The following is a 27,592-nucleotide window of genomic DNA, read 5'->3' as shown; positions in this document are numbered from 1 at the left end:
ACAAGAGTCAGTAATGTAGGTTGAATTGGATTGGATTGCACAGCAATTTGCACCAGAAAACTTTGCTTTAAGTAGAGCTCATTGACACACTAATTTTCAGAATTTCGGAGAAACTTGGGGGAGGGGAATGAGATCCAAAGGAAAATGAAATGCCTGAAAGATAGATATACTTAATTGTTGGCTCCAGAAGAGATAAAGAATCCTCCAATTGTAATGCCTCAAAGAATATATCTATTCCTGCCTGATACTTGCTGGAAACTGACATAGGGCCTCAAGCTGGTTTCAGGATATCCAGGGAGGGAGGACCAAGCCCTATAGAAGTTAAGGGGATTTCTATCCAGGTAGACATTTGCAAATTCACCCTCTGGGGCTGTAACCTCTTTTAAAAAAAAAAGTAAAATTGGATGGCTGTGTTTTCACCACAGGCTTAACTAGATTGTTTAAAGAGATGGTACTTGCATTTCCATTTGTTAAACTTGGTTACTTTAACCTTGGTTAAGTGCTTTTGGTAACTTTGCCTTGTTATACAACCCATATCTTTAAGGTTCTATGTATTACACAAACTCAGAAAGAAGTGGTTAATTTAGAAATCAAATTAGATTGAGAATTGTGAGGATTCGGTTAATGTTTTATTATGAGTTAAGTTTCTTAGGCTTCTCATTCAGAGTTGTGATTTTATGTGCATTTTTTTTCAAATACTGAGATAAGGACTTGTAGGCATCCTACACGCAATTGTGTGCATGTTTCCCTGGAAGGTCTTAAATGACTAACCATAATGTGGTTTGGTTGATTTCTTTTAGCATGTCATGTGAACTCAGCCATACTTTATGCCTTAGGATATTAATGTCTTCTCATCTAATAATCATCAAACCAATGTTAAATATAGGGTAACTGGCTAAGGATTTGTATACGTGGAGTCCTTGGTGCTCTCTGAGTTTGATACAGAGGTTTCATTACCAAACTAGGTAACATCATCAGTGCAATCCAACAGTTCAACCCTGAGTTATAAATATTGTCTTCTATCAGTATTTGTGTGGGTGTGTCATGTGTGAATAATTGAATTGATTAAATCAGTAATGCTAAATAGAGTGCGGTTTCTGACATGTGGCAGGTCAGTCTTGCAAGTAAAAGACTGATAAAAGACTAGGAGACTAGGCATCTCCACTGGAGACTAAGCTAGTTTTCAAGAGTTTGTGGGTCCATCTCTAGTGTCCATCCGGGGTGCCCTGCTACAGGAAAAAGGATAGTCAAAGCTTGATGCTGTTTGAATTAAGAGAAGGACGCAAGATCCAGATTGAACGGTCCAGATTGAATCACATTTGGAACCTCATTTCTTCGTATATGTTTCAAGCTAATTTTTTGATCCCTTTGAGAGTGATATCAGGGGTGGGGGATTGGGTCATAAAACCTGGTTTTAAATGAGTCACCTTTTTCACCTTAAACAGTGGAAAGAGAAGTTGTACTCAGGGAACCATCTGGAGCTTCCCTTGCACTAATTGCTATTGGAGCAGGACAAGGAGAGTTTTCCAGATATTTTAAGACCTCGTCTATCAATGGTAGAATCAGCTACATCATTTACTAATATGGGGGGGGGGGGGAGAGAGAAACCTGCACTGACTTTTTTCCTAACTTCATTTTTGTCCCCTAAGACACATGCCACCAAAATGCTGGACTGCTGCAACTGGCAAGCTGTTTTACTGAATTCAAGTGGAAGTTTGGGCAGGTACTGGCAGTCTAAACTTAGGGCCTATGGAGGGGGCACTAAGGCAATGGAGCTCCCCTACTTCTATAGATTAGACAAATACAGTTCGATTTCTGCTGTGATCACCTATATAGGCATAATTTTTAGTTGAGGTAATAAAAATAGTTGGCTAAAATATTTTAGTTATTTTAGTTTTCAGCACATCAAATGAATTATTAGCCGTTGGTTTAAATTGATGCACAATAACAAATATTTTTTTTTGCATAGACATAGAGTAGGTTAAACATCTTGCATAGATGTTACGTTTTCGCACATGTCCAGTGGAATATTCTGCAGCTGAGTTTCCACAAATGATGAAAAGATCCTGTTGGTGCTGCCAATTTGCTCTATTTGGGGCTCCCTGTCCAACCAAAAATTGAGAGGGGAGTTATCTTGAAATTAGATTTTATTTTTCTTCCTTTCTAGTGCACAGGATTGTGATATAGTTCCCTGGGCAAGTACAAGTGGGGATCAACTACATTAAATTAGTAGATCGAAGACCATTTGAGATTTTGAATTATCTTTTGAATCTCACATTTACACATTTTCTTCTTTTTATACCCCAAATCATCACAATTCTTTATAGGACAAGATAGGTGAGTGTGCTTGGTGATTTTATTTTAACTGATTACTTTGACCATCTTGAATAAAATAGGTCAATCCACATGCTCCTTTTAAAAACCGATCTATGCCTTGCATCGTGGTTTTCTCCTGATACTGGGGCGTGGGTCAGTTTCTTCTGGTACCCTTCCAAAAGGACTAAAGAGGCATTCACATTTCCAGTTTTAATCCAAGGGACTTGTTTGTTCAAGATTGCAAAGTGAATTTCTCAACTTCCACTGATTCCTACTCCAAATCTGTACTGTGACTTTCTCATTGTTATCTCGAATTACATCTCTCCCTTCCAATATGAGCACATGTCTTTCAGAATAGAGATCACTTTCACTACTCACAAATAAATAAGCTTCATAGATACAGCTTATATATTGTATCTGGACAGTATAAATTCCATCTGGACATCTTCAAGCTATGTTGGAGTAGATTTCCATTATCCTCAACTACAAGGACCAATGATGATAGGTATTCTAGCTCAGAACATCGGTGGGGGGCATTAGGTTGGGGAAAACACTGGTACTTTTTAAAAGTAGATTCATTGTCATCCACCAAGGTTTACAAATCCTTTCCTTGCACCACTTCCCCAAGAGCAAAGCTCACAGAACTAAATTTGGAGTAAACCTGTGAAGAAGCAAGCTGCAGTTTAATGCCCACTTTCCAGAGAAGATCCCATCTGATCTCGCTGGGATTTGGGAGTAAATATGTCGGGAATACGGCGAATGCGACTATGCAAATAAATCAGAGGGGAGGACCACCGACGGATCCGTCTAGGGCAAATAAATAGATGGCAGGTCCACCGACGGATCCTCCGTGCTCAGCAATAGTATCCCCAGATCCTTGAAACAAGCACTGACAGGGGCGGGAGAGAGATGAGGTTCATGCCCTGCATGTGAACTTTTCAGCGCATCTGGAGAACTGCTGTTGGGAAGAAAATATAGAACGGGGGCTCCAACCTTCCTCAAGCTAACTTGGCATTAAATCCTGTTCAACTCCGTCGTGGGATTTTCGACCTCTGGACGGACTTTGGTCTGGATCCAGAATGGGGTTTATATTTCTTTGGTCCCTCTCCTGAGCCCAGCGGGGGTTGCTGGAGGGATTAAAGTAAAGCTGACCTTCGCCGTTTCTGTGAAGGGTACTTGCCCATCGAGACCGAGACCAAACCGGGCCCCGCGCTCGCCTCTAAGCTGAGAAGATGTCGGAGACCGTAAACCCGAGAGGTGCATTTCGATTTGATGAAAGATGATACGTCAAGGAAACCAGTCGTGAAGAGTTTTCTTGCAGTCTCTTCTGAGTCAAGGGAGGCAAGAAAGTGCTGGAGTCTTTTAGACGGCTTAGGCAAACGGCCAAGCCTTGACGACCGGCCCCAACTCGGTTCTTGTGCATTAAGGGCTCCCTCTTGCTCCTTCTCTGCCCGCGCGCGTCCTTCCCTTCAAAGCGGCGGGACTCCTGCTTCGGAAAAGAAAGAGACCGATGAACATCCCCCGTCACGGCAGGACTTTGGGTCCCCATTTCTCAGTGCCTACTTTACACTGGGCATCCGAGAACCCTAAATATAGCCGTGGCAATGAAAGCCAATTTCCTTCCGACACCAAGGAGAGACCGGGGCCTTGGGGCTCTGTTCTCAGGGCAGAGTTGGGTCTCTTCTGACTAAAACGTGGGCGGGCCCAGGAATTTCATGAATACCATTTCCCTTTAAACCGGTTGTAAAGTTATCAGATGCTGCCAAGTTGCTTTAAAACGTAAGATTAGCAGAGAAACTTTCGAAGGCTCTCTGGGGAGACACAAGCAACACTGAAATGGGTGCTAAGAAGATCCTGGCCCTTGGGCCTCTGGAGTCATGCCGCTGACTCCATCGGAATTGGGTGGCTTTGCTTTATTCTTGAAAGAGAGAATTTCCTATCAGGATGTTCCTCTGGCTCACTCCAGGCCGGAATCTTCAGGCACGCCACTTGCTCTCTATGCTCGCTCTCTTCCCCCACCACTCCCCATCTGAATTTCTTTTCACGCTCATCGCTGAGTGAGCTTGTCCAAAACTAGCACAGGAGTGTGAAGGAAACGGGAAGCGTTGGGATGAGGACAGATCTGCCCCGAAGGCTTTGAATAGCCCTCTTTCCAACGGGACGATTTACATCCTCCCAATCAATCGGAAATTAAACCACGTGCTTGTTATGATTTCTTTCTCTGTTGGGATAAGTAGCAGACCTAACACCTATTTTTAGGAGAAATTGTTTTTATTTGTGCGTACATTTGTGCGCGTGTACGCCTACACCACTAAGAACGACCGTATTGAACTGTTGCAGTGGCGTGTAAGCCTAGATTCCCTTATCGAGAGTTAGACTCCTTCAAGCTCGAGGAGACGCGTTGAATGTGAACTGCGCGAAGGCAACAAAAGAGCTTTGCAAACCTTAAAGTTCCCCTAGTTCCAGGTATTCGCAGGCGTCTTAGAGCAACGTCGGGATCTTTATTGGGCGGAAGTTTAAGAGATGGTTAAATCGGATCTGGTGATAAAGTAGAGAGGCGGAACCAAGCACATTTCTCACCTGTCCCCCAAAAGTTTGCTCCATCTTTAGAATCTTAATGACATTGAGTATTTCAGAAAGCATTACTGTCCTTACCAGGGGAGCAATGAGAAGTAGGGAGCTTTTTTTCTTTCTTTTTCGAACTGCGCAGTCCAGCATCTTAAATCACCCTGTCTTAAACATTTTCTAGTAGTTTAGCATCTGCCCAGGTAAATCTGTACCTTAGAAGTGTTTGGTTATAATACCACTCGAAGAACTCAAGTTGAACAGCACATTTTGATTATTTACAATAATTGTTAATGGCATAATTATAAGAGATCTTTGCAATGAAATCTGGACAAGGAGAAACACACACACATACAAACACACAAACACTAACCTACCTGAATCTGGAGACCATATAATAAGCAACGCATGGAAGATATGAGGTGGGAACATTTTGTTCTTATTTACATAATGCGAACTAGTCCAATAGGTTGCTCCACTTCTTCCTACCTCGCCTGTCTAGATTTGAAGCATTTTAAAATATCCCTCATTCTCACCAGGCTTCTTAGTGAATAATCCTAAATTTATATTCCAAAAAATCCGGGAAAGAGATCCGGGAGAGATCTCTTTCTGAGCGAGTCTGTGCTTTCCTCTGCCGCTTCTTTTGAAGAAAGTTAGAAAACCTGGACGTTTTTCTTCCACAAATAAGCGCCTCTTTGCAAGGCTGGCAATAAAATCGATTCCTTGTAAGCAAGACAGAACGCAACGGGAAGGCCAGCTCTAAACTTTAAGCGTTTTCCTGAATGTTGGGTGTGGGAGGATGGGAGAGAAGCAGGGGTGTGAGACCGGACAGGAGGAACAAGCTCCATTGAAACTGGAGGGCTGGGAGACTCTTCTTGAAATTAACTCGGGCTTTGAAATTGACGTAAAAGCCATTGCGAGGTGTTCCTCGTGGGCAATTTCAAAAGGCGATTCTTTGAAGAGCTAGAACGGTGAGGAGGGGGAGTTCCCAGTTTGTCGGGAATTGATGCTGGGGGAAAGGGGGGGGAGAGAGAACCAGGAAGAATGTGGGCAGTATAACCAAATGGTAGGGTTACAATAATGAGAAAGGAGAGCTGACCACTTAATATAACGGTAGGAGAGCCTAGTGATTTTTCTCTTATTTGAAGAGTGTCAGCATGTTGGAAGGAACGTTCTCTTCGTAACTCTCTCTGCGTGAGGTTCTCGATCTGTGAAATCCTGTAGATCCTGTGCGGTTCAGTGGAAAGGAAAACGTGAGCCGAGTGGGGGCAGGGGGCGCTTACGGGAAAGCAGGGCTCTCAAAGAGAGGGCTCCCCGTTTTCCTTCCCGCTGTTAGCGCTAAGAGCATTATAACACTTGGACTGAAGCTTTTAAATCAAAGTATCTGATTCTTAATTGCAAAAGCCTTTTAAAAACCGAGAAAAGAGCTGTGTTTTTTTTTCTATCTTTCTCTCCCCCTCCCCCTTCGCTTTTTTTTAATGTGGGAGATAGTTATCTTAAATGCGTAATGGTTTTCCTTTCGGGTAACTCAGGTATTTTTAGCAGAGGCGAATGGTGAACACCCCCCCCCGCTGGAAAAATGAACACTGCTGCTCTCCTTTTCACTTACTGTATTTCCTTCCTACTCCCCCTCCTCGTTTTCTTCCAGCGACTTGCCAGCAGCGCTCTCTCCCCCTCCCCCCTCCTTCTGAAGCCAGTCGCGAGGTGTACTCTGCTCCTGGAGATCATTAGCTGCCCCAATCTCACCCTCTGAAGGGCGAGCGGTCGGGGCCGAGCCGAGGCTGAAGGCTGACGCAACTCGTCAGCTGCACTTTTCAGCACCGTCCCGCAACAGGCGGGCTCCTCGCCGCCGGCCCGGGCTGCGGGGAGGCAGTTTGTCCGGGATGGCTCCCGAGATTAACTCAGGAACCGTTTTCCTCCTCTTGCACACACCCCTCCCGCCACGAACCGTCTCCCCATCCAGCCGACACCCTTCCGCAGCCGGTCCGGGGAAAGCTGCATTTCTGGAACACAGCCCCACATCTGCCTGCCGGCCGCTGGGAGAAGCCTGGCCGTCTGGCTTTTGCAGCCGGAGAAGGCGCCCTTTCAGAGGATGCTCTTCGGAGCGATTGCGCCTCTGACTCGTCGGAGCGGGCGGGCGGAGGTGGGAGAATACGCGACAGGATAGGACAGGACGGGAAAAGCAATCGGGCCCTTTCCTTTCCTCCCGGGCTTCTTCTTTCCCCAAGCGTCGTCTAGCGGGATCTTTTTTGCGCTTCTCCGGTTTTGGAGATGCGAAGGGCCTGGGGGGTGAGGCGAGGAGCAAAGCTGCGCACCAAAGGTAACCCAGAAACAGTTGCGAAGAAAGACTCTAGCGGGGCTTCTTGTCTCCCGATTCAGCGAGCCCCGGAGAGCAGACTCTTTTTCTTTCTCTTTCCCTCTTCCTTTCCTTCCTTTTTCCTTCCCTTCCCTCCCCCTCTTTAGGGAAACATTCTGCTGGTCCGCCTCCCTCGCCCCTCCCTGGGCTCGATCTTATCACATCCAAGGCTTATAAATCACGGGAGCTTGTCTGGCGAGAGGTCACACCGCCTCCCTAAATCCAGGGCAAAGCCGGTGGAGACCGTACACAAGACAGCGGAAGAAGAAGAGGGGAATCCTTCATATTCCCGGCGACTTTCAAAGAAAGAGGCCGATTGAACCCGTTGGCCTGCCCAACCCTCCCGGGGAAAGGGAGGAAGGGCGAATCGGAGGGTCCATCTTACTCTCCTCCCCCCTCTTTATTCTTTCCTCGCGTGGGCTGCCTTTGAAGGCGAGGAGGAGGACGCCCATGACTTTCATTTCAAAGATACAGAAAGCCGCATATCTCTGACTGATGAAGGCTGGGGAGGAGAGAAGGGAGGGTGAGGGAACTCCGAACTCGGGAGGTTATCCTAAGGTTCTGGAACGATTTTTCAAAGCTACAGTCCGGAAGGACTGAACTTTAGGCACCTTTTTCCTTTGTGTAACTGCACAAAGCTACTATCTCATCCCAACTGTTAAAGTAGTAAGTTGCTTCTTGCCCGAAATCCTCCCTTCTTCCGGTGCAAAATTTGTGAATGGTTCTCTCTACCTTGTGCATCGGGAGGCCACCATGTCACACACACCCCGAACTTCGTCCCGAGGTCAATAAGAAACTGATTCTCACTCACAGCTATTTCTGATAGTAGCCAGGGTTTTATGCCCGAGACAAACGTGAGACATGGTTGCTTTTTGGGAAGACCCCACAAAGCCAGCAAACAGTCCCCGATGGCGCATCCATTACTTTGTGGCGTAACTCTTTGAGCCAATAATCCAACCCAACTTCTAGTTAGTTAGGATAGGCTGTTTCAAATGAGCATAGGACTTTTGTAACTGACCTTTAGGGGACTCTTACTGGCGCCTACAAAAATCTGACTCTTCCGATTGGAATAGTTCGGAATTTGGTACCCAACTCCGGGAAATGCTTATTCATTGATGTGCCGTTTAGAGGATCGTCGGGGACAGAAATGCTGGCATTGTTCGGGATTCTACAGTATATGGAGGAGCGTCACCTACTCAGTAGCTCTTTTACTCAAACCCCCGTCTGGACTGGGCAAATTGCGGCTAACGCAGAAGAAGCCACAGGCAAGAGGGGTGGTTTGTACGTATAGCGCACATTTCTCTCCAAACGAATCTGGCTCCCATCTCGCCTTGATTTATTCAACACCAACAACAGCAATAATATCCTCAAGTGACTACAGTGGTGCGGGCTTGAAGATGCCTTGTCCTTTCCTACTTCAGGTTTAGAAAGGGGCGGGGAGCTCTTATTTTAGCTGTCTCCAATATTTATCAAGAAGCGCCTGGAGCATCCGGAGTGCTGTAAAATGCCTAGCAAAATGCTCAGTGATTTCGAAGCCGTGGGAGAACTGGCCTACTGAACATTCTTACATCTTTTCTCCCAAGGTCCCACTTCCCGGGGCACGCACCCAGCAGCTATTGCCCCCCCCCAAACTCTCCTTATAAAAAAGGGAGGTTCTGATAAGGAAAAATACCACCAATGTTTTACGAGTTTGTGATTTCTCTTATCCCTCGAGTTGCAAGAAAGAGAAGAAGAACGCGGCGAGGAAGGAACAGCGATCCTGCAATATCAGCACAAGAACCGGCTTCGGGCCAAAAGCCACACCAAAGCGAAACGTGTCTATTCTGCACACCATTCCGACGATCCTGGGAAACGGAGTGGGGGAAATTTAAGAACATAAGAGATTGATCGTGTAGGGGACTGGTTGAGCACCGTGGGAGATACAAGAAGGAATAAAGAGGAGAAATGGTTGCAGCACCCCCCCCCCGTATTTGTTTTCTGGAATGGAAGAATTAACAGCAGATAAAGGTTTAGATTGAAGAGCATTGTTTTCTTAACAACAAACCAATTTTAGTATTCTGGCCACACTTATGCGCGAAGCAGGTTTGCTTAAAATAAACAGTAGGAGACTTTTAGTGTCTTAAAGATTAAAGATGCTGGGGTAGGGGTAGGGAGAGAGGAATAAAGGCTTTCCTAGGTTACAATGTTCATAATCAGTTCATTAGCCTTCAAGATGCTAGTTTGATATTTTTTAGTTAATCGCACTAAAATTGTTTTATCATCATCATCATCACCACCACCACCACCACCACTATCCCATTTCCAAAAGGGTTCACAATGTACATAGCTCCTTTCTCTGCAATTCCTTGCCACAGATCCACATAGACCCCATCCTTCTGCATTCACTTGAAATATTAAGCCGCCTAATATTTTGATGGAAGGGGCAAGATATCAGGCATCTCACTAGGTCTTTCGGTGGGTGGGATGCTCTCCTGGGAAATTGCCACCTCGCGGCTTAGTTGGCGCTACCTGAGCCCTCCTCGAGTGCGGAGGGCTTCTCCAGATCCCCAGAGCTCCTGCAGGCAGGCAGACGCGCGTTTCTGCGGAGTCAAGTTCTTTGGCCTGTCAATCTATTAAAGCTCGGCAAAGCTGCTCCTGACGGTAAAAAGGTTGCTCGAAAATAAGCTCAGAAACAAGGCTGCTGCACTTTGAAACAGGAGATGCTTTAGATTAGCATCCTACTCAGTCTTAAATTCATTTCGGATCTGCAGCCACAGACAGAAGCCACTAAAAGGACCTGCTTATTCCAGATAATTTCAATCAGAATACAGCTGCAAGGGACCTTGGAGGTCTTCTAGTCCAACCCCACGCTCAAACAGAAGATCCTTTATCATTTCAGACAAGTGACTGTCCGGTCAGTTCTTAAAAACCTGCAGTGATGAATCCCCCACAACTTCTGAAGGCAACTTCTGTCCCACTGGTTAATTGTCCTCACTGTTAGGAAGTTTCTCCTTAATTCCAGGTTGCTTCTCTCCTTGATTAGTTTCCATCGATTGTTTCTTGCTTTGCCTTCTGGTGCTTTGGAAAATAAGTTGACCCTCTCTTGTTTGTGGCAGCCCCTCAAATGCTGCAATACTGCTATCGGGTCACCCCTAGTCCTTTCGAATTTTTAGCAGCAGCAGCAACAGCAGCAGCTGTTTTCCACGCCGGCCTGGCAGCGCTCTCATTTTTGCTGGCTTCCCCAAGGCACTTTCTTCGAAGGCGCCCAGAGAAGTTTCCCGGGCGATTTCGGAGCGGCGCTGTTTTACCGGCTCAACCAGGAAACTTTGGAAAAATCTTGCGACAGTTCAGCGGTCGCCACTCTCATTGCCGCCCCTGCTCATCGGTCGCCTTTGACTTCGTTTACCGGAGCCGTAGCTAAATTTTCGGGTCGACACGGCCTCGTTCGGGGCAGGGGAGGCGGGGGGGGGGGCAGGACTCCTCTGGGCTGGGAAGAAGCCGGCCCGAAATGTGAGTCGGTTGCGGTCGACGAGGAGCTCTTCCCAGCCGCTCCCCCTCCCCTTGGCCGGCTGTGGGCCGAGGCTTGGAGGAGGGGGGAGGGAAGGGGGCAGCAGGCTGGGTGGAGCCAGCGGAGGCTGCGCGCAGGGAGGGTTGCGCAAGAAGCCCCTGCTGCGCTTCAAGATATAAAAAGCGCCGTCGGGGCGCCTCCGTCGCGGCAGCCAGAGAGCAGGACGGCAGCCGGGCGGGCAGCAGCTGGGGCGAGCGCGGCTCCGTCGAGGATTATGGAATTCCTGAGCGACAAATTCGGCCTCAAGAGCCCCCCGGCGGCGGCGGGCAAAAGCGGCGATTTCTACTTGGCCCCCGGAGCCCCTTTGGAGCACGTCATGGAAGCGCTGGACGGCGGCGAAGCCTTCTACGCCAAAGGCGGAGGCAAATGCGTGGGTCAGGCTGCCTACGCTCCTCACGGCCGGCTGGAGAGGACTTCCCCGGCTAGGGACGGCTCCGGTAAGGGAGGCAAGGGGGGCGGGGACGGGACGGTTGAGGATGGCTGCCACGAAACCCGGGCCGGGGTCCTGTTTCGCGAAGAAAAGCCGCCTCAATGGAGCCCAGCTGGCCTTTGGGACGGGGAAACGGGAAGCGATTGAATGTGTGTGTGTGTGTGTGTGTGTGTCTGTGTGTTTGTGCGCGCGCGCGCGCGTGTGATTTTTGTCAATCCTTCTCCCTCCCCTAAGTACACAAACAGTCCGGCTCCGGGCAGTAATTTTAACTTCTGATTTACACACTGGGGTTTGCACAACACCCTGAACCGGAAATTATCAGGAGAGTTGAGAAAGCACAACAGACCAGACAAAAATGTTACAGTTGGCTAGTTTCTGATTGATGCTGTAATTGGCACTTTGGGGGCTCGATCCACCTAGAACTTTCCCGACGTCTTTAAATTCCGGGTTCGCTTCAGGAGCCGTCTTCTGATGAGGGGGGGGGGGCGGATGCCTTGCAGGGGCCTTTTGACAGATTCGCATTATTAATGGGCGACGGCCTAAGGGGCAGAAAGAACCTCCAAAATTAATTGAAATCAACAGGCGTGACTTCGGGGAAAAGAAAAATATTTAGGACCGGCTGCTATAATTGTGAATGAAAGAAAATCCGCGCGCTTTAAAAATCGAGACAACATATCGCGTATTCCTCTCCGTCTGCCCTTTCATTTTATAGTGGTTGACAATTTCTAATCAAGGCTTGCAAGTTACGTTCTGGACACTCTGGTTACACATACGCCTGCACACGCACACACAACGCACACCCAGTCTTCCCTCAGGCAGAAGCTTGATCTGGAAACCGCCCGGGAATATTTGAACATCTCGACTGTTTCCAGACAAATTTCCAGATGCCTTTTGTTTAGGATCCTCTAGGAAGAACGTACGTTTAGGAAATCCTTCGAAAACGTGGAGACTGTTTTAAATTAAACATACACAAACATCCATATCTTGATCCCTACGCTCGAAATTCTGCCCTCGTAAGTTTTCCGGATTCCTCTACTGGTCGATCTTACACAGAGGAAAACCCACCGTTTTTATTTTGTAAACATCAACATCGCATCTTCTTCTTTTTTTTCTTTTTCTTTTTTTTTAGCAAAACGAAAGTGAATCCGCAAAGGCTCGCCAGGCAGAGTCCGGGATGCTAAACTTAAAATTATGGACCGGGTGAGGGCGGGGTGCGTGAGAGGGGGGATGGAGAAAGCAGCAGTTGTTTGGGGTCAAGTGGCGCCCCGAAACTTCATTTTACTTTTGACCCGGGTGCAGCAGCAACTTTTCATTTTCATCCTCCGTTTCAGCTAGCTGCCATGCCGCTGTGATCTGAATCGTACATAAGTCAACTCGACTTTTACTATGGAACATCTGAGTGGAGACCTCAGCCCATTATAAGAGCATAATTTTTGTGTTTGTTTATATAGAGAGATAATAAGACTACTCAATGGATAACTTATATTAGGCAGAACGAAGCAACTGAAGGACCAGGCAACTTAATTATGATTTGGGGGAACATTATTCTGCTGTTGTTTCTTTTTGCATGTGGTCAACTGGTCAGTGGCTCAGAATCTATTTTCTAAAGCTTTCTTCCTCCCTCCCTTTTAACTACCGGTAACATATATAGAAGGCCTCACTCGGACCAACTCTCCATTTATAGAGGCATTGGTCAACACGATTACATTGAATTATTTTTTCATTGATTTTTTTAAATAACCTTTGCTGCTTCACAGATAGTTTTATCTCCGTATTTCTATTCTACTTATTTTCTTTAGCAAATAGTTCTTTTATATTTTATTTTGTGCGCTGCTCCCTAAGATAAATTAAATGAAGGGGAAAATAAGCGATTGCGTAGTTAAGTAGTGGTCCTTCTACTTCCTTCCTTTCTCTCTCTCTCTCTCCCAAACCAGCAGCTGCCCTTTCGGTTAATTTCATGTTGCCTGGAAGCGCTGTGTAGTTCGCCGCTCTGCCTATTTGCTGGAGGTTGAAGAAACAGTCCAGCAAAATGAAATGTTGGAAACCAGAAACCTGCCAGGACTTACAACTATCAAAAGGGCCAGGTTCTTATTAGTCTTTTCTCCCTCTTTCATCCAGGAGCAGTAGCGGCAGTAGTAGTAGCAAGCAGACTCTTGCAGAAATGAAGTCCTTGATTTGCCATTACATGCTCATACTTAGCAAGCAAAAAGTAAGAATTCAATGGGCTTTAATAGACTCCCCAAGCAACTGTGCATTGCACTGAGGCTTTCGTGGTAGCCAGGCACGCCTGTTAACACTTTTCCACCCTGGAAAGTCATTGGAACTTGGCGACTGCATGAATCATCTTGCCTTTGCGAAGCTTTGTTCTTACAAAAAAAAAAAAAATCATCCCAAAAGCTAGGCTACCACACACACAGCCACTTCTAACTGATAAGGGTATGTTGGAATTAGCTTGTTTCGGAGATTTATAGGGAAGACGTCTTCCATTAATTCCAACTATTTCACGGGAGCTTCAGGGTCATCCAAAACTCCGTAACAAAAACAGGAGCAAAACATCCCTTACTCTTCCTAACTTGCAGATTTGCCTCCTAAACCTGGAAGCATTTTCCGCTACTCTCTCACTTTCACCTCTTATCTACCTCAGTCTTAAAACCTGACAAACCAAGTCAAGAAGAAATGCTTTGTTATCAAGTCCTTCAGTTTAAGTGGATTGGATTTATCTTTAGTTGTGTAATTAGTACAAAAACTCATCACTTAACAAAACAAACAATTAGAGGCTGGCCTAAAACATCTAGTAACCCCCCCCTCTTGCTTTCTGGGATTAGTTAGCATTTCTGTTCTTTAAATGCTACATTTATTTTCTTGTTTGCAATGTGTTCTTTGCCACATAATTCACAACAGAAAGATGATTTGCTCTCTAATTTTAGACTTAGTGAACTGGCTATAATTTTGATTTTAAAGCACTGTATTTGTAATTTTTTAAAAAAGAATATAGAATGAAAAATGTGACCTTTTCATAGCTGAACAGATACAAATATCAAATTTCTAATGTATAATTTATTCTAAGCAAAGGAGTTTATAAAGAATTTGAATCTGTGGAAGGTGTCTTAGAAATTTTGCAATTAAAACAGCAAAGGGAGATGTTTAATGCATTATGGTGAGAGACATTTACATACCAAACATGTGTCAAATAAAGCAACTATGTTCAATGATTGTTATGTTTTGGTAAGTTTAATTTTGAATCATAGTATAATTTCACTTACTATTAGACTTAAGGATTTATCCTTCCATTTGTAATGTTTTCAGTGTTCAGTGTGCCTAAGGAAAAAGTTCAAATGATTACAAAAAGAATCACTTCCCAGCACACGCTCACACATTCCCACATACATATGGAGAAATTCAGGGAATATCTAATGAACCTATCAATTTCATAAAAGTATTAATTAGTTTACTATTTGTTAATGCCTAATATTTGGCCAGTATTCATACATCTTTAGTTATTGTTTGCATTTATAGAAAATGGCATCCAGGTTTTACCAGGAAAGGAACCAGGAAGTACATTGTTGGCAGAATTTAAATCATTTGTCATCTCGCTTAAATTATTTAATTTTATATATAATTTTATTTATTATGTGTGCAGTTCACTCTCTGTTTGTGTGTCTGTGTGCGTGTGTGTGAGAGAGACAGACAAAAGAGCAACAATTTATAAGTAAATATATAGATATATTTGATCAGTAGAACTTTCCATTGAATTTGCTTGGAATCTCACCTAGAGGTAGGCACAGTAGTATAAATTGTAAGCCATGCATAGTTAAAATCATACCCAATGAGCAGACCAGTGTAGTGAAATTACTGGGAGTGACAGAGAACACTAAAAACAATTCCAAAATAGCAAGTTAAATTCCTTTCATTGTAATGCTTACTGTTATGGGTAGATGGAATAACTTTTTCCTCCTATTACTGCGAGTGACAGAGAACACTAAAAACAATTTCAAAATAGCAAGTTAAATTCCTTCATTGTAATGCTCACTGTTATGGGTAGATGGAATAACTTTTTCCTCCTAAACTTGTGATTCCACCCCAACATGTAATATCAATTATCTTAAAAATATGACATTTTTAGGAGGGGATGTGGAATCATGGGAATCTGTTAAGAAGCTAAGTGGGAGCGGGGGAATACTTTAAGCTTTATCTTGGACAGTGATTGTTTTTGAAAAGATAAATAGTTCTTGTAGGACCATGGCAAAATATAGGAAATAACTAGTTTGGCTGTGTTGTGATTTTAAATAGCACCCCCTCCCAGTTTGCAGTAATAAAGAAACTAATTGGAAGCAAAGCCACTTAACTAAGATCTAAGAACATTAATTTTTGGGTGAAATATTTCCATTTCTTACTAACCTTGATTCAGTATGTTGCATTCTTTAATGAATCCTTGTAATACTTGCAATTTCATTATTAAATAATTTGCAAAATAAAATAACTGGAAATCATCCATCCAAAGGAAAGCATTTTAAAACTCTGATTTTTCCCCCCTCAAATAGAATGTGTTCAGATAGTTTCTCTGCATATTCTTTGTTCAGCAATAAGTTTCATTATCCCCAATTGATCTTACTCCTAAGTAAATTTGGTTATGATTATATCTGATAGTATTGCTTGCCTACCTGAAAATAAACCCCTTTGACTACATTGTAAATGAAAAGTAGACATAGGCTGCATAGTACAGCTGATCCTTTAGAGATATTTCATGGAGAATAAGCCCTATTGAAGAAAATAAGGCTTGTTCTAAATGAATAGACTTAATATAAAGTTAACTCCCCATGAATACAACAAGATTTATTGCTAAGAAGCTATGTCTAGTACTGTGCCATATGTTTCTACTATTACATTGATCCAATTTTCCATTCTAAGTATGAATCAATTTATCTTTAGTAGAAAAAGAAATAGCACTGGTGGAAAAGTGCATCTTACTTTGAAAAAAAATCAGATCCTGATGAGTCTAAATTTAAAATCCACAATAATACCCTTATCTCATCCACTAATTTTTAGTTACTCACATAAAAAGAAATCTGGGCATAACAAGTCTCATCTACGAGTAGACCGTGAACCTATAAACATTTCACACATTATTCATACAAGGAATCTATGGTTTTTCACATATATTTTTTTAAATGATGGTAATGTTAACATGAATGCAGGCCAACTTCATTTATTTTCTTCGGCAGTGAATTTTGGGATTACGAAAGTTGAGAGTCAAGCATTGCACTCTGAGATGGGCAGACCCCTGGACACTTGCAGCAACCTCCGAATGTCTCCTGTGAAAGGGATTCCGGAGAAAAGAGAATTGGATGAACTTGGTGATAAGTGTGACAGCAATGTTTCCAGCAGTAAGAAGAGAAGACACCGGACCACTTTTACCAGTTTACAGCTGGAAGAACTGGAGAAAGTGTTCCAGAAGACACATTACCCCGATGTTTATGTCAGAGAGCAATTGGCTCTGAGAACGGAACTTACCGAAGCTCGAGTTCAGGTAGGTGCCTCAGTTCCATCCAAAACAGAACAACATAATCGACTCAGTGTTTCTCAAACGTGGCAACTTTAAAAATGTGTGACTTCATGCTCCCTGGGAATTCTGGGAGTTGAAGTTCATAGATCTTAAAGTTGCTAAGTTCGAGAAACACTGAATTACTGAATGACTAGAACAAGCAGTTGAAGCAGTAGGGTCCTGCAAAAACCAAATCAAAAGGTATAAATTATCAGTCAGACAAAATAAAATAGGTGATTTAGAACTTTACTATTTGCTAGCAAGGTATGCCATCTAGTTAACACTGAGTAACTTCCCTAGCTGCCACCACCACCCCAGTTCTTCATTTCATGATCTCAAGAGTTTGTCTAATGGTCTTGGTAAGGTAAGGCAAGATAGTTTTATATTCCCTTCAGCCAGAAATGGCAAAAGCATAGTGTCTTGCTTTAGGACATCTGATATCATACCGAATTAGGAACTGAGGACTTTTGGGGTTTAACTGGAACTGTGACACCTAAAGCCCCACTGCTCACAGCAGTCATGAAAAAACGAGGAAAAGTACATTATAAGATCACTCTCAAGGTTCTGACTAATGAACCCAACTGATTGAACACTCCAAAACTTGCAACTTTCTCAAAAAACTATTTTATTGAGTACATCATTTTAGCATGGATGAAAAAAGTTCTTCAAGAAAGTTGCAAGTCTCCGAGTGCTGAATTGGTTGGGTTCATTCGTCGGAACCCGGACAATCACAACTTGATCCCTTTTTCTGTGCTTGCATCTCCGCATTGTAAGCCATGTGGGTTGCATTATGATGTCACAACACACATTTTGTCATATGCTCTGCTTTCCCTGGAACCCCTGTCTGTGGCAGCAAATGGTTCTGTTGGACAGCTTTAACCATGCTTCATTAAGGTGCCTTTGTACCACCCTTGCATGAGCTGCATTTTGGAGCTAAATTTTGTTAATGAGGGATATAGAACAGAAGAAGCCATGTTTTCAATAAAAATAATTACATAGTCCAATTCCTATGTAATTTATTCACATTAGGGACTCTGGAAATATAAAGCTGATGTAAACATGGTAAAATTATTTTAACGTAATGATTAAGGAATGCCAAGTTGTGTAGGCAGTTAAAGGAATGTTATCTGCATTCTGAAATTGGGAATATCTATCCTTCTGTTCAGGAAAATGATAATTTGCTTAAACAATAATAATAATAAAATAATAATAAAACAACTCTAGTGAATTGATTCAATTCGTTATAGAAAGTCATTGTATTTTTTTATTATTGTTGATTCTGAAATGTTTTTAGAAAGTAGAATAAAGAAATATTGAACAGTGTCAAGCATTTTAACCTTTGGCATACTCATAGCGGTTGAAGTCTTTTGAGTACCATTATCTGGCTCCTCCTGAGCTGAGAAATCTTGGACTTGGCCCTGAAGTTTACACATGACTCTTCTACCATCTGGAAATCTATATAATTCCACGAACTTTAGTTGGCTTTCTATTGAAGTGTGATGCCAACATTTTATTGCACACTTAATGAGTCGATAGCATCATCAGTGACTGATTTTGAAAAGTACAGAGTTCTGGATCTTTCACTAAAAGCATTGGAATTCTGTTCATAGGATCTGCTGCATTAAACTGTCAAGATTAATGTAGTAATGCAGAATTAACATTCTGCTAATCAGTATTCTTGTGCTTCTTCAAATGCAAGTGTAAGCTATCAGTTAAGCCTGCTTCAGATTATTGTATATATACATATCCTCCTCTTCATTATTACAAGCATGATTTTTATGATGTGTTAAGCATATACTTAAACATATATATGGTGAACAGCAAATGTATGGCATGCTTGTATTTGTAAGTGTATATATCTTACATAGAACTACTAATGCAGGTTGGGAGCTCATATCCCTGGCAAAGCTGGCAGTATCAGGTTGAACATTATATACCGTAGTTTGCAAAATATTATATTGGTAATCTGCTGCAATACTAATTAAAACTACCACATCCAGTTCCCATTCCTGGCAGCTATTCCCACTGAAATTAGTGGAGGCACAGTAATACTTGAGCCACTAGAAGCTTGAAAACTTCCTACATGTTGTGATGGTATAGATTAGAAGAAATTAGGTTGTGTTTTGGAATTATTTCATTATATATATATTCTGTCCCAAACAGGACTTTATTTTTCTTCAGTTGATATCTTCCAGATGTCAGACTACAATTATTATTGCCATCTACCAGACTAGAGATTATGGGATTTATAATCTAATACGTCTGAAAGGGTTGTTGCATTAGTTGAGGCTGCATTAATTCATGTATTCTGTCAAATCGTAACACTTATGGGGTGCTAACAGAGACTTGTTGGATGCAGGTATTAATATAGGCAGTCCTTGATATACAACGGTTTGTCTAGTGACTGTTCAAAGTTACCACTATGCCCCCAAAATGATTTATGACCATATTTCACACTTACGACTATTGCAGCATCTTCATGGTCACATCAAAATTCAAATGCTAGGCACTTGACTCATATTTAGGATGGCTGCAGTGTCCTGGGATCATGCTTTTTGCTTTTTTTGTGACTTTATGATAAGCAAAGTCAATGGGGAATCCACATTCACTTAACAACCATGTTCCTACCTTAACAACTGCAGTGATTCACTTAACAACTGTGACAAAAAAGGTTGTAAAATGGGAGAAAGCTCACTTAACAACTGCCTCACTTAGGAACAGAAATTTTGAGCTCAATTGTGGTAATAAATCAAGGACTACCTATATTGCAATCTTATATGTATTTTCTTATGAATTAAATATCTCCGGGACAAATTTATAAAAAATCCCGCTAAGTAAAGAAAATGCCATTGAATACAATAGGTTTCAGATAGTACTAAGTACACTGGGAAATAGCTGATAATGAATATATCAACAAATCCAAAAATATGCCTTAAACTGTAGAGAACTATAAAGAAATAAGATATCTTGGATCCAGACTTAATCACGCTTTAAAAAAGAAACTACTGAGTTTAATCCTTCCGGTTTTAATAAAACTAAACAAAAATTCACATAAATCTGGAATATTGAAGTAATTGCATCAATCTGAATTAATCTATTCTAAATAGGATTAAGACCATATCTTCTGCAGTGATTGGAGAGGGATGGGTATTTGTCTTTTATAGAATGCCTCTTATTATTTATTTAGTCTGTTTATTTTTATCCTGCCTTTGTTAATTTTATAAATAATGCAAGGGAGTGAACATAACACAATACTTCCGCCCTCTCCTATTCTCCCTACAACAACAACCCTGTGAGGTGGGTTGGTTGAGAGAGGGTAACTGGCACAAAGTCACACAGATGGCTTTTATTCCTTAGGTAGGTTTAACATTCACAGCTTCCTGGTGGTATAATTAAATACAGTCTTATTTAAGCAAGGTAAAACTATACTTTTAAAATCTCATTAAATCCAGAATATTTAGTAGTTATTTAACACCCAAAGCATCCTGTTTCTCAAATATTAAAAAAATAGTGTCAATAATCAATATTTTTGTAAACTGTGTATCTAAGTCAAAATTTGCTGGACACAATTATCAGAATTACAGATTATGATTTTGTTTTTGCATTCAAAGAATGCTGTTCATACTAACACCATCACATCTTACTATTTGAAGGAATAGCAAGATTTGGTCTAATTCAGAAGGCAGCTGCTTAGGTTTTGCTAAGGCTTCTCAAGTCATTATGGACAGATAAAAGAGTGGCAGAGCCAGAGAGAGAGGGATGTTATGGCTTGTATATATTATATTCTCTCTTTGGAACAAAATTGCTGGTTTCATTTTTTTTCTCTGAGAATGTTTACTCTACTCTTTGTGTACATAGAGATTTCCGTGCTATTGAAGTAAATGCCCTAGATTTTTGCATCTCTGATCAGTCTACTGAAAAAGGCCAATGTAAGAAAATGGGGATCATAATTCCACAGAGCGGCAACAGTATTCCATCATAATATTAAGCAATTTTCAAAGGCTTTACATCATTAGAGACCAGCATCTGGTTAGGCAGGGATAACAAGCAGCAGATTGTTGCTTCATTTTATATAGGCAATGGTTACTTTATCTTTGCCAAGAATCGGTTTTGAGTAAATCGATGTAAACAGAAACATTTTGGGGGAGTGTCCGGGTTAAAGAATGTGGGTTTCTTCCCCTATGAGTTCCTTCCTAAAATTCAAGCAAATTGTTTAATTTAAATTAACCAAACGATTGGCTGAATATATTCAGTGCATATCTCGTTTTGCCAGTATTTCATCAAGATCCAATTTTAGTTTCATCCTGCTTACATGCCGAAAGAGCCTGCCTGAATCTAATTTATTGAAATTATTTTCTTTTTCTGTTGCATGTCAGAGGAGTAACTACACCCAGCCTAAGGAGATGGTCAAGACATTTACAGCAACAGGGCCCTAAATATTAAATATTATGAATTATTTGCTTGCTGCAGACACAAAGGGGAGGCAAAAAAAAAAAAAAAAACCCAACAACATTTCCCAGAGCCTTCATACAGCACAAATTTATCAACAACAAAAAAAGTTTCCTGCAACTGATTATGCAGTTGGGTAAACTTTATTGACTAGTGGTTGCTATATATATGTTCATAATATATTTATTAGCTGTGTATCTCCTTTTGATGGTTTGGGAGAACTTTTCAAAATTGTTCTATTAAATTTTCAAGAGATTCTGTGGAAAATTAATTCTCATTCTGGTGTTTCAGCATGGCAATCACTTTATGCAGTGAATGTAATTTCAAGTGGTTTAATTGTTTCTTAATTGGCTAATCTTTAACTGCCCTTAAGGAGTGTTCTATTTGCAGCAGATTTGTCATTATGTAATGCTAACTATGAATGTGGTGGGATAGTGGTAACACTAGAATATAGTCAGTCATTCAGTTGAAAAGGAACAAATATGAAATAAATTATTTGTGCAATTTGCCATGCTAACATACATCTTGCAACAATAACTTTGGAAGGTCACATGCAGCTACTAGCTTTCATGAAATTCCAGTCCTCTCATGACTTGGGTATAGCTGCTCAATAAAGCAACTATTCCAGCTTATATTTCTTTGAGAACTGCAGATAAGCCTTTGTACTGATACTGGAGAACACAAAAGTAGCAAACCTTAAGAACATGTTCCATCTGCTTCATATCAGCTAGTTACAATATGTTTGACGTGGTTAGACTGCCTTTGGAAACTTCAGTTGGTTCAAAAAAAATACTGTGCTTCTTTTATTTAGTGTAGCTGAATAATTGGCTGGATCAGCAAGTTTTTAGAATCAGCATGGAAGAAGGGAAAAATTGGGATTGCATAAAATATAGCAAAGACATTGTATTCTGTCCAATTTGTTTTGCCAATTGTTTTTCTTCAAGATGATTTTTTATTTAAGTTTCCTATTTTTGTTTCCCAGCTTTTCTCTACTTCTTTAGCTGTTGATAGTCTTACTAATGTTGGGCTATTTTTATTTTTAAAAGTAAAAACAAAACAAAACAAAACAAAACAGAATTATACGAAAATGACCAAGGTGAGGATTGAATTGCAAAACACACCACCATTCTTTGGAAGCCAGTACCTAATTTCAGAAAGCTAACTAATTCAAACCAGAGACAAAAATTTGTCCAATATACTAAATAAAAGTAACAGTAGGGATTATGTCCCAGATGCACAAAATTGCAGTTTGCCCCCCACCTCCAAACAACATCAGAATACCCATGTCACAGTAAGTAAACTGAAAAATAGAGAAACACATATATTCAAAAATGCATAGAAAGATGCCCCACTTTAAAACTCATATACAATCAAAATGAAGTCAATAAAAAGAAGGAAAGCAGCCTAAATTGCATACATGACCCCCAGGTCAAAAATGTAAACATGATAAAAGAAACTATAGAAAATGTACATCTCTGTGAAAGAAAATAAATAGAAATGTCTTGGGCATGGACAAGGACTTCTCATTCCCTTGAGATTGCATAAATAAAGAAGATAGGATCAGGAATTTTTATCCGACAACTTGCCAATTTTCAATTACTATTGTGAGGGGGAGAGAGGGGGAGGGAAGAAAGAGACTGAGCAAAAGAGATTTTGGCTGCCACTGAGGTGACCATAATCTACTTTTAGTAATTTCAATGTTATATTTCATTCAATGTTCATTTTAATATAAAATGTACACTTCAAACACCTTTTATAGCTTACTCTGAAGCAAAGAGGAGAGAGAAGGAGGGAGGGAGGGTGGGAGAGTGAGAGGGAGGGAGAGAGGGGGAAGAGAGAGAACGGACACAGAAAAACCCCACAGACGGGATTAAGTGACTTTCATCATGACTCCATCTGAGGTGCTCTGCTCTCTTAGCATTTTCCCTTCAAGGGATATAATCTTCTCCTGTGTAACTTCATTTCTGGCTGCCTTTTGGTACACATGGAGTTTTACTGTAAAGTTTGCTTTTACAAATGCCTTCTACTTATGGAACTATATTTTAAATGATATATTTCCAAGCACAATGTTTTGATTGTGTTAATGTTGTAGACCAGGGACAGACAATGCAGGGCCTTCTTCACCAGTGTGTTTATGGAGACTTGCTAGTGCCACTGGACTCCTTGACTTGCTTGACTTTATTTATTTAAAAAAAATATTTTAATTGTTTAAAAAATTGAACGCTGGATAGTGTAAAATAGTCTCTGGCATCATCTTTATTTTCAAGACTGCTTCTAGAGCCTTCAACCAGTCCACAAGCATTCTTAAAGATGGTGCTTGAAGACAGCTTTCACATCTGTTTGGAAATATGTCTTCCTTTTACTTTTGGGGTCTGAAAGAGTGACAAGGAATAACCTCACCAGTTTGTCTCTGGTAAACAGATATTTCAAAGCATGCCACTTATCCAAAAACATACCTCCTCTGTCCTTAATGTAATCAGTCAGTGGTGGGATTCAGCCAGTTTGCATCTATTACGGAGAACCAGTTGTTAACTTTCTAAACAGTTCAGAGAACCGGTAGTTGGAAGAAATCTTATTTTGTTTTTTTCCACTTTACAGAGCTAATCCTGTAAGGAAGGCAGGAAGGAAACATTCTGGTGTTGTTTCTAGCGTAATCTTTACTGCCCTCCTTACAGAAACTGCCTCTCGGGTTAATCCTTATTACATTGTTACTGTAACAGCTAAGGAGAAGCGCCCATCGACCTGAGTGATGTTGCCATGCCCACATGGCCACATGACCACCGAGCCATGCCTACCCAGCTGGTCATTAGGGCAGAGAACCAGTTTTTAAATTTTTTGAATCCCACCACTGTGATCACTGCTTCTCAAACTTGGCAATTTTAGGTTTTGTGGACTTATCTTAAAATGGTCATGTCTGAAAAATACTAGATTAAATGATAATTGGTACTTTTGATTTCCATGAATGAAGGCTAATGTTGCAGGATCAATCTGGGTGGGTCACCGAGACCAGAGGTTTAGTCTTCTGAGTTTTCATAATTGTGCTGGAGCCCATCCTCAGAGAACATCTCTCTCTACCGGAATGTGAACTTTGGGCTGTTCTATTCACAGTATTTATGTGGTCCCTGGTTGGGTGTGGTTTCTTATTGGTTAATTGAGATGCTGATGGCCAGCTCTTAAGACATTAGTTATTATTTCTTTGTGCTACCAAGTCCTCATACTAATACAAAATAAATAAATAAATAAATAAATAAATAAATAAATAAATAAATAAACAAACAAACAAACAAACAAACACACACACACACACACACACGCACACACACACACACACTATTCTATACATAGAATAGCCCAAAGCACACAATCCGGTGGAGAGATTTTCCTGAGGCTGGGCTCCAGAATGAGTCCCAAAGCTTGGAAGACTAAACCTTCTGATCCTGGTGAATGACCCAGATTGGATCCTGCATTTTTTTTTATTTTGCTTGCCATATTTAGCATATTTAAAATAAAAATGATTGAAAATGTTAGCGATCCAGTTACAAATGATTGTGCAGAACAAAATATTCTCAGATATTGGAAGTCTATTGGTTGTAGGGTCATATCCTTAAGGGTATATTTGTATTTTGTATATTTGTATTTAATGAAAAGAAGGACTGGGGTGACGTGATAGCAGTGTTCCAATTATCTCAGGGGCTGCCACAAAGAAGAGGAAGTCAAGCTATTCTCCTAAGCACCTGAGGGCAGGACAAGAAGCAATGGGTGGAAATTAATCAAGGAGAGAAGCAACCTAGAACTAAGAAGAAATTTCCTGACAGTTAGAACAATTAATCAGTGGAACAACTGGCCTCTAGAAATTGTGAATGCTTCAACACCGGAACTTTTAAAGAAGAGGTTGGACAACCATTTGTTTGAAATGGTATAGGGTTTCCTGCCTAAGCAGGGGATTGGACTTCAAGACCGCCAAGGTCTCTCCCAACTCTGTTATTCTATTCTACTATTTCTATTTTGCCAAAGGCTATGAGAATTCTGCACTCCACTTCTCCAGAGAACATATTATGGGAATCTAATCATATAAGCATATCTTAAAAATATTATGGAGATTATCGCAATAAAGTGAATATTGAAAATAAAGTGAGTCACACATCTTTTTTTACTTTCCCATTTAATGTAAAAGTTATATATAGTATATATAATATATACTCCCTTGACAATTGAACTGGTAAAAGAGGAAGTAAAGAAGAAGAAAAAGTTGAAAGTACATACTATATTGTAGTCTATCAAGTGTGTAATAACACCATATCTAAAAAATCAGTGTGCACACTTTAATTAAAAACATTGTATTGCTAAAAATGCTAATCATCATTTGATTAATAATGATGAAAAAGTATGACATATTGTGAGAATTATGAAAAATGTGAGCTTGTGGATTTTCTTGCAGATGTTTCATTACCAAACTAGGTAATATCATCAGTGCATCAGAACAATGTGTCACAGAGATACAAAATGAGCAAATGCTATTAGAAAGATAGTGTCAATAGACTTGTTCGATGCAGCAGTTTCATTTTGTGAAAGCACTTTCAGTTTGTACAAAAAGCGGTATCTGTGAAATGCAACAAAGCAAATGTTCTAAAACATGAGTTCATCAGAATCATGGGATCGTAAGGTGATGATAAGTCCTTTAAATATCCTGTTGTATCAAGAATGCATGGTGGAAGCACCATATGCTATTCCAGATAATGACACCTGAATTGAGGTATGAAGTAGAAAATGGTCATCTTAACCTTTGCCCACATTCTCTCAGAGTCAAGTGGATGATGTTTGTTATGGAAACCCTTCCTGTCTGAGCTCCAGCCTGATTATTTGAAAAGGACTTTTGAAATTATCCTGAGGGTGGCATGATATTAAACTAAAAGTTGCCCGAAACCCAAAAGCCATTGGGGGTCAAAACTGTGTTATTCTATAAAAAGGAGTTTTATGGATTTGGGCTTGGACCATAGTTTAGCCATCCTTGTTCTTTCTTATTCTGTCTTCAGAAAAGGTCTCCATTAAGAAGTCCTTTGTCTTTCTGCCGGTAACATATTTCACTGCATGTCTTAGGAGTAGCTTATGATGTTATCTGTCAAGTTCAGAACATTGCTAGTTTCTAGGATTTCATTAAAATCCAGATCAGAGTAAACAAGGGACGAAAGGATAATATCTTATCCACACAGTGTTGTAAATTTAAAGATGCTTGTTAAATCATAGGTCAAGAAGTAACTTTTGGCTGTCTTTCTCCTCAGTGCTTTGAACCAAGGGCTGCAATTTGTTCAATGAATGAAATGATGGAGATGTGTAGCAGTGCAAAAAAATAGGGAGGACCAGAAGAAAATATTTCTTTTAAACCAAATTGATTAAACATAGTTGATATGACTATACTCCAATAAATTTAATATGAGCCATTTGTCACATTAAGCATATTGAATATTATGAATTACCATTTCATTGCTTGTAGCAAAAATAATAGATAAGCAATCACACAGGAATAAAACAATGCTTTATAAACAATAAAGACCAACATTTTTTTAAAAAGAGAAAGTATATATCCCACACATATAAACATTTAAGAAAACAGCCCTTATCTGATTATAATCCTTATTTCAGAACACTTGCAGTCTTGCACAAAGAGGGAGCATATAACTTTCTTACTGAAACAGCAAACTGGACAATTTGATAATTGAAAAAGCCAGAATGTTGAGTTCCAACTGCTGTACTAAAATATTTTACAGACTATTCTGGTCTGTTACACAGAGAAAATTAGAGTACAGTAAAAAATGTAAAATATGTTTAACCAGTAGTGTATTTATTTTTATTGTATTTATTAAATTTCTATGTCACCCATCTCACTAACACAGCGGCTCTGGATAGCTTATTGTATAATAAAAAGTCTAAAAGTGCTAAAAACAATTAAAACTAGGATTAAAAAGATTAAAAGTTAAAAACCAAGTTGGTGGGCAGCCTGGGGGTGAGTAATGTTTGTACACCATTAGCCGCTCCCAATATAGCAGGCCTCGGTCAGGACCCCAGGTTAGTGGCAGAACCAAGTTTTTAGGCCATTCTAGAAGGCCAGGAATATGGGAGTAGATCTCACCTCAGATGGCAGAATATTCCAGAGGGTAGGAGTCACAGCTGAAAAGTATCTTTTCCTACACTCTACCAGCAAAAAAATATTTGATTAATGGAATCTGAAGAAGGCTTTCCCACTGGAATGAGTAAAGTGGGTTAATTCCATCAGGGCAAGGTGGTTCCTTAGATTCCCATACAGGAGTTTTAAAGGTGATGACCAATACTTGAATTGGATCTGGAAACCAAGTGGCAGTCAGTGGAGCTCACATAACAGCCCTGTCACAT

The 27,592-nt window shown here is 41.0% G+C and overlaps 1 protein-coding gene across 1 annotated transcript in view; it reads left to right on the top strand.

Moving 5' to 3' along the window:
• The first annotated feature begins 10,998 nt into the window (after positions 1 to 10,998).
• Positions 10,999 to 27,592, top strand: part of ALX1 (ALX homeobox 1) — a 34,469-nt gene continuing 17,875 nt past the window's right edge. Inside the window, exons 1-2 of the mRNA XM_014072144.2 lie at positions 10,999 to 11,221; positions 16,437 to 16,741. Of these exons, the coding sequence (XP_013927619.1) occupies positions 10,999 to 11,221; positions 16,437 to 16,741 (528 nt within the window). The remainder of the gene's footprint in view (positions 11,222 to 16,436; positions 16,742 to 27,592) is intronic.

The sequence above is a fragment of the Thamnophis sirtalis genome, unplaced genomic scaffold (assembly GCF_051295495.1).
Source record: "Thamnophis sirtalis isolate CommonGarterSnake01/CBP01778 unplaced genomic scaffold, rThaSir2_p1.2 scaffold_9, whole genome shotgun sequence".
In the NCBI taxonomy this organism is placed as follows: domain Eukaryota; kingdom Metazoa; phylum Chordata; class Lepidosauria; order Squamata; family Natricidae; genus Thamnophis; species Thamnophis sirtalis.
Note: the sequence above shows the minus strand (reverse complement) of the source record. Positions and strands in the feature narration are given on the sequence as shown.